We start from the raw sequence: 14,016 nt of genomic DNA, 5'->3' as shown, positions 1-14,016 counted from the left end.
GTGAGTCCCGAGGTCGGGCTGGGCTCCGGGTGGGGGGGGGCAGCGGCGGGCCCTGACAGAGCCCTCCTCCAGGGGGAGACGGGGAAGCCGGGAGCCCCCTGGGCGCGATGGTGCCGGCGGCAAAGACGGAGACCGAGGAGCCCCGGGCGTGCCGGTGTGTGTTCTGAGGGCAGCTCCCTGCAGGCCTGCGACCGGCTCCTAGGGAGGGGAGGAGGGGAGGAGGGGGAGGGGAGAGAGGAGGAGGGAGGGGAGGAGGGGGGAGGGGAGGAGAGGGAGAGAGAGAGGGGAGGAGGGGGGAGGGGGAGGGGAAGAGAGGGAGGGGGGAGGAGGAGGAGGAGGAGGGGAGGCACTGAGCTCCTCACTGTTTCTGCCACAGGGGTCGCCAGGCCTGCCTGGCCCTGTCGGACCTAAAGGAGAACCTGGACCCATGGGGACCCCTGGACAGGTGACCTTTGACCCCCCAGCTTGGTTTGCAGGGCCGCCCAGGGCAGAGTGTGGGGGCTGCTGAGGAGGTGTGGGAGCTCACTGGCCTTCCCCACAGGCTGTGGTCGGGCCCCCTGGAGTGAAGGGAGAGAAGGTGAGTGTGGGGGGCGCCCGGGAAGTGGGGGCGGCGGGGGCGGGGCCCGGGATCCCCACTGAGCCCTCTCCCCGCAGGGAGCCCCTGGAGGCCTTGCCCGCGACCTGGTGGGAGAGCCGGTGAGTATGGCGCCTCCTCCCGCCCGCAGCCTCATGCCCTCCGACCCCCGCGCCCACAGCAGGCCCACCTTTGACCTGCTGCCTCCTGCCGTCCCTGCAGGGAGCCAAAGGGGACCGAGGACTGCCCGGGCCGCGGGGAGAGAAGGTGAGGGCCTGGCCCGGGGTGCGCGCTGGGCGGGGGGAGGCGGGGTGGCCAGACCCTCACCCCCTTTCTGTGCAGGGAGAAGCCGGCCGTGCGGGGGAGCCCGGAGACCCGGGAGAAGATGTGAGTTGGTCTGGCGCCGCGCCCGGGGGAGGAGTCCCATCGCACACGGGTGCCCGGGGAGGAGTCCCATCGCACACGGGTGTCCGGGGAGGAGTCCCATCGCACACACGTGTGCCCGGGGAGGAGTCCCATCGCACACACGGGTGTCCGGGGAGGAGTCCCATCGCACACACGGGTGTCCGGGGAAGAGTCCCATCGCACACGGGTGTCCGGGGAGGAGTCCCATCGCACACACGTGTGTCCGGGGAGGAGACCCATCGCACACACGGGTGTCCGGGGAGGAGTCCCATCGCACACGGGTGTCCGGGGAGGAGTCCCATCGCACACACGGGTGCCCGGGGAGGAGTCCCATCGCACACGGGTGCCCGGGGAGGAGTCCCATCGCACACACGGGTGCCCGGGGAAGAGTCTCATTGCACACGGGTGCCCGGGGAGGAGTCCCATCGCACACACGGGTGTCCGGGGAGGAGTCCCATCGCACACACGTGTGCCCGGGGAGGAGTCCCATCGCACACACATGTGCCCGGGGAAGAGTCCCATCGCACACACGGGTGTCCGGGGAGGAGTCCCATCGCACACACGTGTGCCCGGGGAGGAGTCCCATTGCACACACATGTGCCCGGGGAGGAGTCCCATCGCACACACGTGTGCCCGGGGAGGAGTCCCATTGCACACACATGTGCCCGGGGAGGAGTCCCATCGCACACACATGTGCCCGGGGAGGAGTCCCATCGCACACACGGGTGCCCGGGGAGGAGTCCCATCGCACACGGGTGCCCGGGGAGGAGTCCCATCGCACACACGGGTGCCCGGGGAAGAGTCTCATTGCACACGGGTGCCCGGGGAGGAGTCCCATCGCACACACGGGTGTCCGGGGAGGAGTCCCATCGCACACACGTGTGCCCGGGGAGGAGTCCCATCGCACACACATGTGCCCGGGGAGGAGTCCCATCGCACACACGTGTGCCCGGGGAGGAGTCCCATTGCACACACATGTGCCCGGGGAGGAGTCCCATCGCACACACATGTGCCCGGGGAGGAGTCCCATCGCACACACGGGTGCCCGGGGAGGAGTCCCATCGCACACGGGTGCCCGGGGAGGAGTCCCATCGCACACACGGGTGCCCGGGGAAGAGTCTCATTGCACACGGGTGCCCGGGAGGAGTCCCATCGCACACACGGGTGTCCGGGGAGGAGTCCCATCGCACACACGTGTGCCCGGGGAGGAGTCCCATCGCACACACATGTGCCCGGGGAAGAGTCCCATCGCACACACGGGTGTCCGGGGAGGAGTATCATCGCACACACGTGTGCCCGGGGAGGAGTCCCATCGCACACACATGTGCCCGGGGAAGAGTCCCATCGCACACACGGGTGTCCGGGGAGGAGTCCCATCGCACACACGTGTGCCCGGGGAGGAGTCCCATCGCACACACGTGTGCCCGGGGAGGAGTCCCATCGCACACACGTGTGCCCGGGGAGGAGTCCCATCGCACACACGTGTGCCCGGGGAGGAGTCCCATTGCACACACATGTGCCCGGGGAGGAGTCCCATCGCACACACGTGTGCCCGGGGAGGAGTCCCATCGCACACACGTGTGCCCGGGGAGGAGTCCCATCGCACACACGTGTGCCCTGGGAGGAGTCCCATCGCACATGGGTGCCCGGGGCCTGTGCCCTCTCTGAGCCCACGCCTGGGCACGGCTGCGTTCATGCTCCGGACCGCACTCCCGGCTCAGCCGTCTCGCTGCCGTGTGTGCAGCCCCCCCTCCCGGGTCCCGGACAGCAGAGCGTGTGGCCCTCCCGCCCCGGCTGTGCTTCGCGTGCGTGTCGGTGTCTGTGGACAGCGTGTGTCCGAGCTCCACGCGTCACGCTCATGTTCATGGCCCCACGTGTCTGTGCTCACCTGCGTGCCCCTGTCTGTGCCCTCGGAGTCCCTGATCCCCTCTGAGCTCCCGCCAGCCAGCCCGCGGTCACACGCCTGCGTTCCGGGTGCCCGCGTTCACACGTCTGCGTTCCCGGTGCCCATGGTCACATGCCTGTGTTCCTGGTGCCCGCGGTCACAGGCCTGTGTTCCCGGTGCCCGCGGTCACACGCCTGCACTCCCGGTGCCCATGGTCACACGCCTGTGTTCCCGGTGCCCATGGTCACACGCCTGCGTTCCCGGTGCCTGCGGTCACACGCCTGTGTTCCCGGTGCCCGCGATCACACGCCTGCGTTCCCGGTGCCCGCGATCACACGCCTGCGTTCCCGGTGCCCGCGATCACACACCTGCGTTCCCGGTGCCCGCGGTCACACGCCTGTGTTCCCGGTGCCCGCGGTCACACGTCTGCGTTCCCGGTGCCACGTTCACACACCTGCGTTCCCGGTGCCCGTGGTCACACGCCTGTGTTCCCGGTGCCCACGGTCACACGCCTGCGTTCCCGGTGCCCACGGTCACACGCCTGCGTTCCCGGTGCCGCGGTCACACGCCTGCGTTCCCGGTGCCCATGGTCACACGCCTGCGTTCCCGGTGCCCGTGGTCACACGCCTGCGTTCCCGGTGCCCGCAGTCACATCTGCCCCCGGCTCGCGGGGACCCTTCGGAGCGGCCTGAGCGGGGCGCACGCTCCCCTCAAACGGTGCTTCCTTCCTTTGCCTTTTTCAGGGCTTTAAAGGGGCCCCAGGACTCAAGGGTCAGAAGGTACGTGCGCCCCAAAGTGTCCCTGCTGGGGGTCGCAGCCCTGAGGCTCCCTGCGCCTAACCTGCCCCTTTTACCTCGAAGGGTGACCCAGGAGTCGGGGTGCAGGGCCCCCCTGGGCCGAGCGGTCCTCCGGGTGCGAAGGTAAGTCGCTGCCCCATCCCCAGGTGGGGGCAGGGGGCCCCGGGGGGGAGGCAGAGGGCATTCGGGGCCGGGGGGGGGGGGGCCCTGGGGACCACTCCTCGCTCGGCTCTCTGTGTCCAGGGGGACGTGGGCGCCTCCGGCCCCCCCGGCGCTCCTGGCATCGTAGGCTTCCCCGGCCAGACGGGCCCTCGGGGAGAGCCGGGCCAGCCGGGCCCCGGCGGAGAGCGGGTAAGGGCGCTGCGGGGCGGCAGGCGGAGACGCCGTGGGGTGGGGCGGCCCGGCCTGCCGGCTCCCTGTGGTGGGGGCAGCGGGGGGCCCCCAGTCACCTCTGCTCCTCTCGCTCACTCTCCGGTAGGGCCTGGCCGGCGCCCCAGGCAGAGAGGGGGCCCCCGGGCCCTCGGGGCCTCCGGGACCACCAGGGCCGGCGGTGAGTAGGTGCCCCCCGCGTGTCCCGTCCTGTGGGATGTCTGTCCGCACGGAGCCTGGGGGGGCTGCGCCACGCTGGGGGCTGGGGGCGCCTCTGAGGGGCCCGGGACCCTCACCTCCCTCTGCCCACAGGGAGCGCCCGGGGCCGCCGGACTCAAAGGAGACAAGGTAGGTGGGCAGTGTGCTGGCTCCCCTGACCCGTCACCCCCCACCCCACCGACCCCGTCACCCCACTGACCCCATCACCCCCCACCCCACCGACCCCGTCACCCCCTACCCCACTGACCCCATCACCCCCCACCCCACTGACCCCCCCACCCCACTGACCCCGTCACCCCCTACCCCACTGACCCCATCACCCCACTGACCCCATCACCCCCCACCCCACTGACCCCCCCACACCACTGACCCCGTCACCCCCCACCCCACTGACCCCGTCACCCCCTACCCCACTGACCCCATCACCCCACTGACCCCGTCACCCCCCACCCCACTGACCCCATCACCCCACTGACCCCATCACCCCCCACCCCACTGACCCCCCCCACCCCACTGACCCCGTCACCCCCTACCCCACTGACCCCATCACCCCCCACCCCACTGACCCCCCCACCCCACTGACCCCGTCACCCCCCACCCCACTGACCCCATCACCCCCCACCCCACTGACCCCCCCACCCCACTGACCCCGTCACCCCCTACCCCACTGACCCCGTCACCCCCCACCCCACTGACCCCGTCACCCCCCCACCCCACCGACCCCATCACCCCCCACCCCACTGACCCCTCCACCCCACTGACCCCGTCACCCCACCGACCCCGTCACCCCACTGACCCCGTCACCCCACTGACCTTTCCACCCCACTGACCCCGTCACCCCACTGACCTTTCCACCCCACTGACCCCGTCACCCCACTGACCCGTCACCCCACCGACCCCGTCACCCCACTGACCCCCCCACCCCACTGACCCCGTCACCCCACTGACCCCCCCACCCCACTGACCCCGTCACCCCACTGACCCCGTCACCCTACCGACCCCGTCACCCCACTGACCCCCCCACCCCACTGACCCCGTCACCCCACCGACCCCGTCACCCCCCACCCCACTGACCCCTCCACCCCACTGACGCCCCACCCCACCGACCCCGTCACCCCACCGACCCCGTCACCCCACTGACCCCGTCACCCCACTGACCTTTCCACCCCACTGACCCCGTCACCCCACTGACCTTTCCACCCCACTGACCCCGTCACCCCACTGACCCGTCACCCCACCGACCCCGTCACCCCACTGACCCCCCCACCCCACTGACCCCGTCACCCCACTGACCCCCCCACCCCACTGACCCCGTCACCCCACTGACCCCGTCACCCTACCGACCCCGTCACCCCACTGACCCCCCCACCCCACTGACCCCGTCACCCCACCGACCCCCCCACCCCACTGACCCCCCCACCCCACTGACCCCGTCACCCCACCGACCCGTCACCCCACCGACCCCGTCACCCCACTGACCCCCCCACCCCACTGACCCCGTCACCCCACCGACCCCGTCACCCCACTGACCCCGTCACCCCACCGACCCGTCACCCCACCGACCCCGTCACCCCACTGACCCCCCCACCCCACTGACCCCGTCACCCCACCGACCCCGTCACCCCACCAACCCCGTCACCCCACTGACCCCTCCACCCCACTGACCCCTCCACCTTACTGACCTACAATGGCCCCCTGCCCCCACCCTGATTCCTGGCTCTCACCCCTGGTGCCCTCTGACCTGCAGGGGAACCCTGGAGCGGGGCTGCCCGGGGCGCGTGGAGAGCGAGGGGAGCCGGGAGTCCGGGTACGTACCTGTCTGCGGCCGCGCCCACTGGACGAGCCACTTGGGACCCCCCTTATGGCTCATCTCGTCTGTAACCCCACGTCTGACTCAATGAATTCACTGTCACCATCCAGGGTGAAGACGGCCACCCCGGCCAGGAGGGACCCCGAGGCCCTGCGGTGGGTCCCCGGGAAGGCACGGGGGGCAGGGGGGGGGGTTCTATCACTCTGTGCCCTGGGGACTCGGCCCCACAGCCCCCGTCCTCCTGGGCCTTCGTCCCCTCAATTCCCCAGGGCCCCCCTGTCCGCCCCACCCCTGACCGTCTCCCCACCGGCCCCCCGAGCCACCGAGCTCACAGGCTTCTCTCTCACAGGGCCCCCCAGGCAGCCGGGGGGAGCACGGGGAGAAGGTAAGGACTTGGGGAGGCCTGGGAGCGTGCATGGAGGTGGGGGGTGGCCTTGTAAGTCGGGGCTTGGGGACCCCTCGGTCTGGGGGAGACTCACACTCTTACATCCCATAGGGCGACCCTGGAGCCGCGGGGCTGAAGGGTGACAGGGTGAGTGTGGGCCCGGGGAGGCGGGGAGGGACTCGGGGCTCCTGACGCCTCTGACCGTCCTGTCCGCGCAGGGCGACGTGGCTGTGGTTCTGGGGCCTCCGGGGCCGCGGGGTGCCAAGGGGGACGCGGTGAGTGCAGACGGGGTCTCCCTGGGGTGCGGGTGGGACTCCCGTGGGGGCAGGGCCAGGAGATCTGAGAGCTCAAACCCTCAGAGGGTGAGAGACCTCCAGCCCCTGACCCTGACCCCTGACCCTGACCCAGGGTGAGCGAGGGCTGCGAGGTGCAGATGGCGAGAAAGGACCTCGGGGAGACACTGGGATTCCTGGAGAGAAGGTGTGGGGAAGAGGGGTGCTCTCTCTGGGGTCAGGGGGGTTCCTGGGAGGCTGGGAGGGGAGTGGGGGTGGGGGCATGGAAGGGGAGCGGGGGGGGGATGGGAGGCGGCTTTCTGGGCGTCAGCGGGGAGGGTCGGTGGCCACAGTGACCTCTGGGTCAGCCAGACAGCGGACAGCGGGGTCCGCAGAGGCTCAAGGGCCTCAGCCGAGGTCATGGGGGGGGGCGCGGCTCTGGTAACAGGAAAAGGCCTCTGGGGGTCAGGGGCACCCCGGGTGGGTTTAGGGGCCCAGTGGTAGGAGGGGGGGACACGGGCCACTCCAGGGGCCGGCAGGGGAGGTGCGGGCGGGGGCGGGCGGGGGCGGGCGGGGGCGGCGTGGAGGAGCCGCGGGCGGGTTCCGGTCACGCCCCAGCCTCCGCCTGCCGGGTGCTGACTGTCCCCCGTCGCCCCGCAGGGCACCCAGGGGGAGCCCGGGGACAAGGGCGCGGCCGGGCCGCCGGGAGCACGCGGACCCGCAGGACCTCAGGCAAGGCCTCCCCAGCACGGACCCGCCACACGCGTGGCCCCGGGCCCCGGGGGGGAGGGTTCCGGGCTCCCTCCCTCCCTCCACGCGTGTTCCCTCAGGATCGGGGGCAGCTGGGCCCTGACCCCGTCCCCCGCGGCTGCTTATGCGGCAGGCCGGCCGCGTGGGGACGGTCACACTCAGGGCCCTCCCTCCCGTTTCCCCAGGGGGAGCCCGGTGCTGCGGGGATGCCTGGAGACCCGGTAAGGTGCCCTGCTCACGTGGCGACCTTTGACCCTATGACGACCTGGACTCATGGTGTCATCAAGTTGCCCGGGGCCCCCACCCTCACAGTGACCCCTGCCCCCGGCGCACCCTGCCCCCCAGTGACTCTGCCCCCCAAGGACGCCTCCCCCCACGGTGTCCCCTGTGTTCCGTCCGGACGAGTCCCTCTGACCCTCCCTGACCCCCGACCTCGTGTTGCCCTCTCTCCCCAGGGATCCCCGGGAAAGGACGGAGCCCCCGGCCTCCGGGGAGAGAAAGGAGAGATGGGCTTTGTGGGTCCCCGGGGCCTCAAGGTGGGAAGGGACCGGGGTTTTTTCTTGGTCGGGAGGCTGATGTTGGAGGGCGCGGTGTCTGGGGTCAGGGGTCAGGTGTCGGGGTCAGAGGTTGCGGTTTCCAGGTTGACTGTGGGGGTGGTAACCGGTCAGGGCTGGCTGGGGCGCGGCCGGTTCGGAAGTGGTTTCAGGGCTCGGGGTCCCTCCACCGGCTTTTCCCGCAGGGCGAGCGCGGGGCGAAGGGCGCCTGTGGCCTGGACGGGGAGAAGGGCGACAAGGTAAGAGGTGAGCGGGGCGTGGGCGGCTGCCGGGCCCAGGCCTCAGCTGACCCCCACTGTCCCCGCAGGGAGAGGCGGGGCCCCCGGGCCGACACGGGCCGGCAGGACACAAGGGAGACATGGTGAGTGCAGTGCCCGCAGGACTGGGGGGCGGGGGGGGGGGCAGGGCCTCGCTCATGGCTCGCATCTTCTCTCCACCAGGGGGAGCCGGGGGAGCCGGGCCAGGTGGGGGCCCCTGGCAAGGAGGGCCTGATCGGCCCCAAGGTACGGGCACCGGGCGTCGGAGGGCAGGGAGGCCGGGGGGTCCCGGGGTGTCAGGAGCAGGAGCTGTGGGGCTGGGACACTGGCTGGTCTTGGGGTTTCGGGGTGGGGCAGGGTCACGTGGGGTTTAGGATGGAGGATGGGAGGGGCAGGTTGCATGCGGGTCAGGGCTGAGGGTTTGGGGGAGGTCAGAGGGTCAGGGTGGAGGTTACCGTGGGGGCAGGGTCCAGGCTCAGAGGGTCCTCGGTGCTGGGGCTCCGGAAGGTGTGGCCACTGGGAGGCCAAGGCAGAGGGTCCCTCATACTTCCTTCCGTTGCCAGGGCGACCGGGGCTTTGACGGGCAGTCGGGGCCCCAGGGTGACCAGGGCGAGAAAGGGGAGCGGGTAAGTCGAGGCCGAGGTGGTGGTGGACGGGGGGCTGGGGGCTGGTGCTCTCTGGAAGGGGGGCCCGTCTTCGGAGGCTCTGAGCACTGACCCTGACCTGTTTCTCCCCAGGGCCCCCCAGGAATTGGGGGCCCCCCAGGGCCCAGGGGCAGTGATGGTGCTAGTGGTCCCCCCGGGCCGCCGGGCAGTGTGGGCCCCAAAGGCTCGGAAGGACTCCAGGGCCAGAAGGTGAGGAGCCCTGACTCTGACCCTTGACCCCTGAACTTGCCTGCCTCTTCCAGCCTCACTGACCTCGGACCCTAACCTCTGACCCTATGATGCCCAAATGCCCTACTCCTGACCCCAAACCTCTGACCCAGCTCACTCGGCCTTTGTGTCCGACAGGGTGAGCGAGGTCCCCGTGGAGAGGGTGTGGTGGGGGCCCCTGGCGCCCCTGGGGCCCCCGGAGAGAGGGGGGAACAGGTGAGTGGGGATTCCTGGGCTTGGGGTCAGGGTGGGGTGACCTCTGGTGTCCCTGAGCTGAGGTCACAGCCTGGTCCCCCGTTGCACGTAGGGGCGGCCCGGACCTGCTGGCCCCCGAGGCGAGAAGGGACAAGCTGCGCTGACAGTGAGTGTGGCCGGGCGGGCGGGCCTGCCCCGGACCCCACACCCTGACCCCTGACCCCGGGCCCCGGGCCCCGGGCCCTGGCTTGACGCTGTCCCTCCGCGCTCCCTGCCTCGTGTGCCCTTCGCCCGTCCCTGATCCTCGCGGCTGGTGCTCCAGGAGGACGACATCCGGGGCTTCGTGCGCCAGGAGATGAGTCAGCACTGCGGTGAGCGCCCGCCCAGGGCCCGGCGTGCGGAGCCACGGAGGGGTGGGACGGGTGGGGACCAGGAGGAGCGGACGGTGGACTGTGACCCCTGAGGCCCAGTGTGGCCTGTGGAGGCAGTGGGGGGGGGGAAGGGGGGCACCGAGCTGGCCCCTGGGCCTGACATGGGCCGTGGGGGGGGGGCTCTGGTCCGAGGGCATCTGCCCCCCATCCCTCTGTCTCACGTGGGCTCTGTCTCCTCTCCTGCCCTTTGCTGACTGTTCCCAACTTCCCTCCATCCTTCCTCGTCCTCCTCGGCCTCCGCGTTGTCTCTCCCCCTGTGCTCTCTGGTCCCTCCTCTCCGTCCCTCCCTGTGGCCCCCCCCCCCCCCCTGTGCCTCTCTCCTGCTCCCTCTCATTGTGCCCCCCCCCCCCCCCCCCCCCGCAGCCTGCCAGGGCCAGTTCCTCGCATCTGGATCCCGTGAGTAGTTTCCTGGTATTTTCTGCCCCAGAACTTCCCTCCCCCCAGGCCTCCTGCCCATCACCTGGCCCTCGGCAGGGGCGGCCCGGCCCTGCACCCCCTCTCCCCGCTCAGGGCCCTGCACCCCTCTCCCCGCTCAGGGCCCTGCACCCCTCTCCCCGCTCAGGGCCCTGCACCCCTTTCCCCGCTCAGGGCCCTGCACCCCTCTCCCGGCTCAGGGCCCTGCACCCCTCTCCCCGCTCAGGGCCCTGCACCCCTCTCCCCGCTCAGGGCCCTGCACCCCTCTCCCCGCTCAGGGCCCTGCACCCCTCTCCCCGCTCAGGGCCCTGTACCCCCTCTCCCCGCTCAGAGCCCTGCACCCCTCTCCCCGCTCAGGGCCCTGCACCCCTCTCCCCGCTCAGGGCCCTGCACCCCTCTCCCCGCTCAGGGCCCCTGCCTAGTTACGCGGACACCAGCGGCCGCCAGCGCCTCCCTGTGCTGCAGGTCTCTCACGCGGAGGAGGAAGGTGAGGGCTGCGGCCCCCGTGGGCGTGGCAGGTGGGGCACGGACACAGCAGGGCACACGCATGCACATGCGCACACTCGTGGGAGGCGTGGGCTGGGGCTGGGCCTGTGAGCCTGGCCCCGCAGCGGCCCCCACAGCACGCCCCCCCCCCAGACCGAGTGCCCCCCGAGGACGACGAGTACGAGTATGAGTACCCGGTGGAGGACGCCCAGGACCCCCAGGCTCCCTGGGACGGCGACGGCGGTGAGAGCGGGGCTGGCGCAGAGGGTTCGGGGTCAGGGTCCCTCTCAGCTACCCCCCCACCCCGCTGACCTCCTGACGCCCTTGACCCCAGACCCCTGCTGGCTCCCGCTGGACGAGGGCTCCTGCTCTGCCTACACCCTGCGCTGGTACCACCGGGCCGCGGCGGGGGGCACACGGGCCTGCCAGCCCTTTGTCTACGGCGGCTGCGGCGGGAACGCCAACAGGTTTGGGACCCGAGAGGCCTGTGAGCGCCGCTGCCTGCCCCACGGGGCCCCGAGCCAGGGAGCAGGTACGGCCCCCACAGGGCCCGGTCAGAGCCCCTGCCCCGGGGCCGGGGACAGACCCCGACCCAGTCGCTAAAGAGAGAACCTCGAGGTGCAGTTCCCACTAGGGTCCTCCCCCCCCCCCCCCCCGCGCTCTCCTTGGATAAGGACCCCTCTCCGAGGTTGGAGCCCCCACCCTTCCCCCGGTTCCCGCCCCCAGTGCTGCTGGGCCCACGTGGGTGTGGGTGAGGGTGAGGGTGAGGGTGAGGGTGTGTGTGTGTGTGGGGGGGTGAGGGTGAGGGTGAGGGGGTGACTAAAGACAGCCCCCCCCCCGCCCCCAGGTGCTCTCCAGCGCTGAGCCCCAGATGTGGCTGAAGTTCAGCGACCCGGGAGGCGGTGTCTCCGCGGCCCCTGTCGCTTTCCTGGTGCTAATGGCTCGTGTGCGGGAGCGTGCACACGTCCGTCCGTCCGTCCGTCCGTCCGTCCTTTGCCTCAGTGACTTGGCCCCGTGGGTCTGGCCTTCCCCTGTGGACAGGCCCCCATTGTGGCGCCGGCCGCCGGGCCGATGGCTCAGCGTGGGGGTGGCCGTGGGCAGGGAGCGGATGTGACTCCGTCGGACCGCCCCGCGCCCCGAGCCGGGGACGTGACATGGTGCTGAGTCGGGGCATTAAAGCTGCTGCTGTGAAAGGCCGCTGTGTGGCTGCGGGGGAGGGGGGCCGGGCAGCTCCCCTGGGGGTCAGGGCTGTCCTGCCTGGCGTGGAGCCCCTCTGGGCGGCCCTGGTCACTGTCCTGTGACCCACAGTCCTCAACGTGTCCCCCAAAGGAGCAGCTGGGGGTCTGTCCTCACTGCCCCCGGGAGGGGGTGAGTCATAGTGGGGGGCTGCCTCGTGCCAGCAGCCGTACCCCCCCCCCCCGGGCGCTGAGGGAGATAAATGGGCCTGAGGGGCAGAGGGTGAGGCCTCGGCCCTGGCCTTCCCCGGAGGAGGCTGCTGCTCCTGGTAGGACGGGTCGGTCGGGCGGGCGGGCAGGGCCTCGGGGTTGAGTGGACCTGGGTGTGGGCGAGTGGAGGTCTCCGGACCTGAGGAGGCTCTGGGGTCCCTGGCTGCTGCTCCCCAAGGACCCCGTCCCCGCCCCTTGCCCTGGCCCCGCCCCCCGGGTCTGTCTCCGCAGCCGTGGCCTCCCCGAGTCTGCCTCGGCCTGGGTCTCCTCCAGCTGCCTCTGCCACTCTGCCTCCCCCTCACCCATCCCTCCCCTTCCCTCTCCCCCATCTTCCTCTCTCTCCCTCCCTGTACCTGTATATACTTACACTCTCCATCTCTGCGTTTCTCTGTCTCTCTCTAAGGTTTTTTTAGAAATATTTTTATTGATTTCAGAGAGGAAGGGAAAGGGAGAGAGAGATAGAAACATCAATGATGAGAGAGAATCATTGATCAGCTGCCTCCTGTACGCTCCCCACTGGGGATCGAGCCCACAACCCGGGCCTGTGCCCTGACCGGGAATTGAACTGTGGCCTCTGGCTCATAGGTCGATGCTCAGCCCCTGAGCCGTGCCGGCTGGGCCCCGGGCCGATTTCTCTGTCTCTTTATCGATCTCTGTCCTCACCCTCTGTCTCTCTGGCCCCTTCTCTGTGTCTCCCTGCCTCTCTCATTGTCCCTTCATCTGTCTGGCTCTCTCTGTCCCTGGCCTGGCCTCAGTCTGTCTCAGTGTCTGGGTCCCCCTCTCTGTCTCCCTCCCCCTCTGTCTCTGTCCCAACCACAGCCGACCCAGCCTCTGCCCTGAGCCTCTTCTCTCCTCACAGCCTGACTTCGCGATGCCCGGGTGGGCGACGGTGCTGATGGTCCTGGCGTTGGGCAGGGTCCCGCTGGCCTCAGCGACCCCTGTCCCAGCCCCGCAGCTCCCCCCTCAGCACTCTCCCCGGGCCACTCCCCGCCCTGCGGCCTCGGAGAGCCCCCCAGCGCAGAGCCCCCCAGCCAGCACCGCGGGGAGCCAGCCCCGCCCCGGCCCCCGCCCCGGCCCCCGCATCACCCTCTCCCTGGATGTGCCCCTGGGCCTCCAGCAGGTCCTCCTGGCCCAGGCCCGGGCCCGAGCCCTGCGGGAGCAGGCTGCCGCCAACGCCCGCATCCTGGCCCGGGTGGGCCGCCGCTGAGCCCGGGGGCGGGGCCGCCGCGGAGCCGGACAGCACACTCCTGGGCCTGGACATCGGACTCGCCCTGTGGGGCCACCGCCACGTGGGGCCACATCTCACCTGCGCGCCTCGGTCACGTGGGCCTGGACAGCTCGGACACGGCCGTGGGTGGTCACTGCCACGTGCCAGCTTGTTGCGTGTGGGTGCCCCACGGTCACGGAGCATCTGGACGCCACCCCTGTGGTCACTCACCACTGCATCTGAGACCCGACCCCCAGCGGCCCGTCCCTCCTCGCAGGAGCCCGGGCACACGGGCCTTTCTGAGCCATTTCCTCGGCCCCCCGAACGGTGATGCCGCCGTGACACTGAGTGGCGGGTGGGGTGAGGGCTCTGGCCTGCAGGAGCGCTCGGTGACTGACGGGGGAGGACGGCCGGAGTCACACCGGGTGACACGGTGTGGGGACCCAGGCAGGGACACACGGAGGCTGTCACCGCGGGCTCTGCTGCCCCCTGCCCACTCCCCACACTGGCCCCTTGGTGTGGAAGGACGAGGTTTCGCCTTATTTCACACTTTTTAAAAAAATATATTTTATTGATTTTTTAGAGAGAGGTAGGGAGAGGGATAGAGAATTAGAAACATCGATGAGAGAGAAATATCCATCAGCCGCCTCCTGCACACACCCTACTGGGGATGTGCCCGCAGCCAAGGT

General features: G+C 70.6%; 2 protein-coding genes across 2 annotated transcripts in view; both read left to right on the top strand.

Moving 5' to 3' along the window:
- COL7A1 (collagen type VII alpha 1 chain) overlaps positions 1–11,839 on the top strand; it is a 29,512-nt gene extending 17,673 nt beyond the window's left edge. Inside the window, 34 exon segments of the mRNA XM_079795039.1 lie at positions 73–93; positions 95–154; positions 377–445; positions 542–577; positions 655–696; positions 797–841; positions 917–961; positions 3,608–3,643; positions 3,725–3,784; positions 3,905–4,012; positions 4,140–4,211; positions 4,343–4,378; positions 5,997–6,056; positions 6,170–6,214; positions 6,409–6,444; positions 6,556–6,591; positions 6,663–6,719; positions 6,853–6,924; positions 7,377–7,448; positions 7,652–7,687; positions 7,922–8,002; positions 8,206–8,259; positions 8,328–8,381; positions 8,461–8,523; positions 8,841–8,903; positions 9,015–9,131; positions 9,288–9,365; positions 9,457–9,510; positions 9,667–9,715; positions 10,139–10,171; positions 10,599–10,676; positions 10,829–10,918; positions 11,010–11,207; positions 11,523–11,839. Coding sequence (XP_079651165.1) covers positions 73–93; positions 95–154; positions 377–445; positions 542–577; positions 655–696; positions 797–841; positions 917–961; positions 3,608–3,643; positions 3,725–3,784; positions 3,905–4,012; positions 4,140–4,211; positions 4,343–4,378; positions 5,997–6,056; positions 6,170–6,214; positions 6,409–6,444; positions 6,556–6,591; positions 6,663–6,719; positions 6,853–6,924; positions 7,377–7,448; positions 7,652–7,687; positions 7,922–8,002; positions 8,206–8,259; positions 8,328–8,381; positions 8,461–8,523; positions 8,841–8,903; positions 9,015–9,131; positions 9,288–9,365; positions 9,457–9,510; positions 9,667–9,715; positions 10,139–10,171; positions 10,599–10,676; positions 10,829–10,918; positions 11,010–11,207; positions 11,523–11,539 — 2,073 coding nt within the window. The 3' untranslated portion in view covers positions 11,540–11,839.
- Positions 11,840–12,991: 1,152 nt separating this feature from the next.
- UCN2 (urocortin 2) lies at positions 12,992–13,327 on the top strand (the record flags this gene model as incomplete). Its single annotated transcript, XM_079795038.1, has 1 exon — positions 12,992–13,327. The coding sequence occupies one exon, from the start codon at positions 12,992–12,994 to the stop codon at positions 13,325–13,327; it is 336 nt and encodes a 111-aa protein (XP_079651164.1).
- Positions 13,328–14,016: the final 689 nt, after the last annotated feature.

The sequence above is a fragment of the Cnephaeus nilssonii genome (genome assembly GCF_951640355.1).
Source record: "Cnephaeus nilssonii genome assembly, chromosome: 17".
Lineage (NCBI taxonomy): Eukaryota > Metazoa > Chordata > Mammalia > Chiroptera > Vespertilionidae > Cnephaeus > Cnephaeus nilssonii.
Note: the sequence above shows the minus strand (reverse complement) of the source record. Positions and strands in the feature narration are given on the sequence as shown.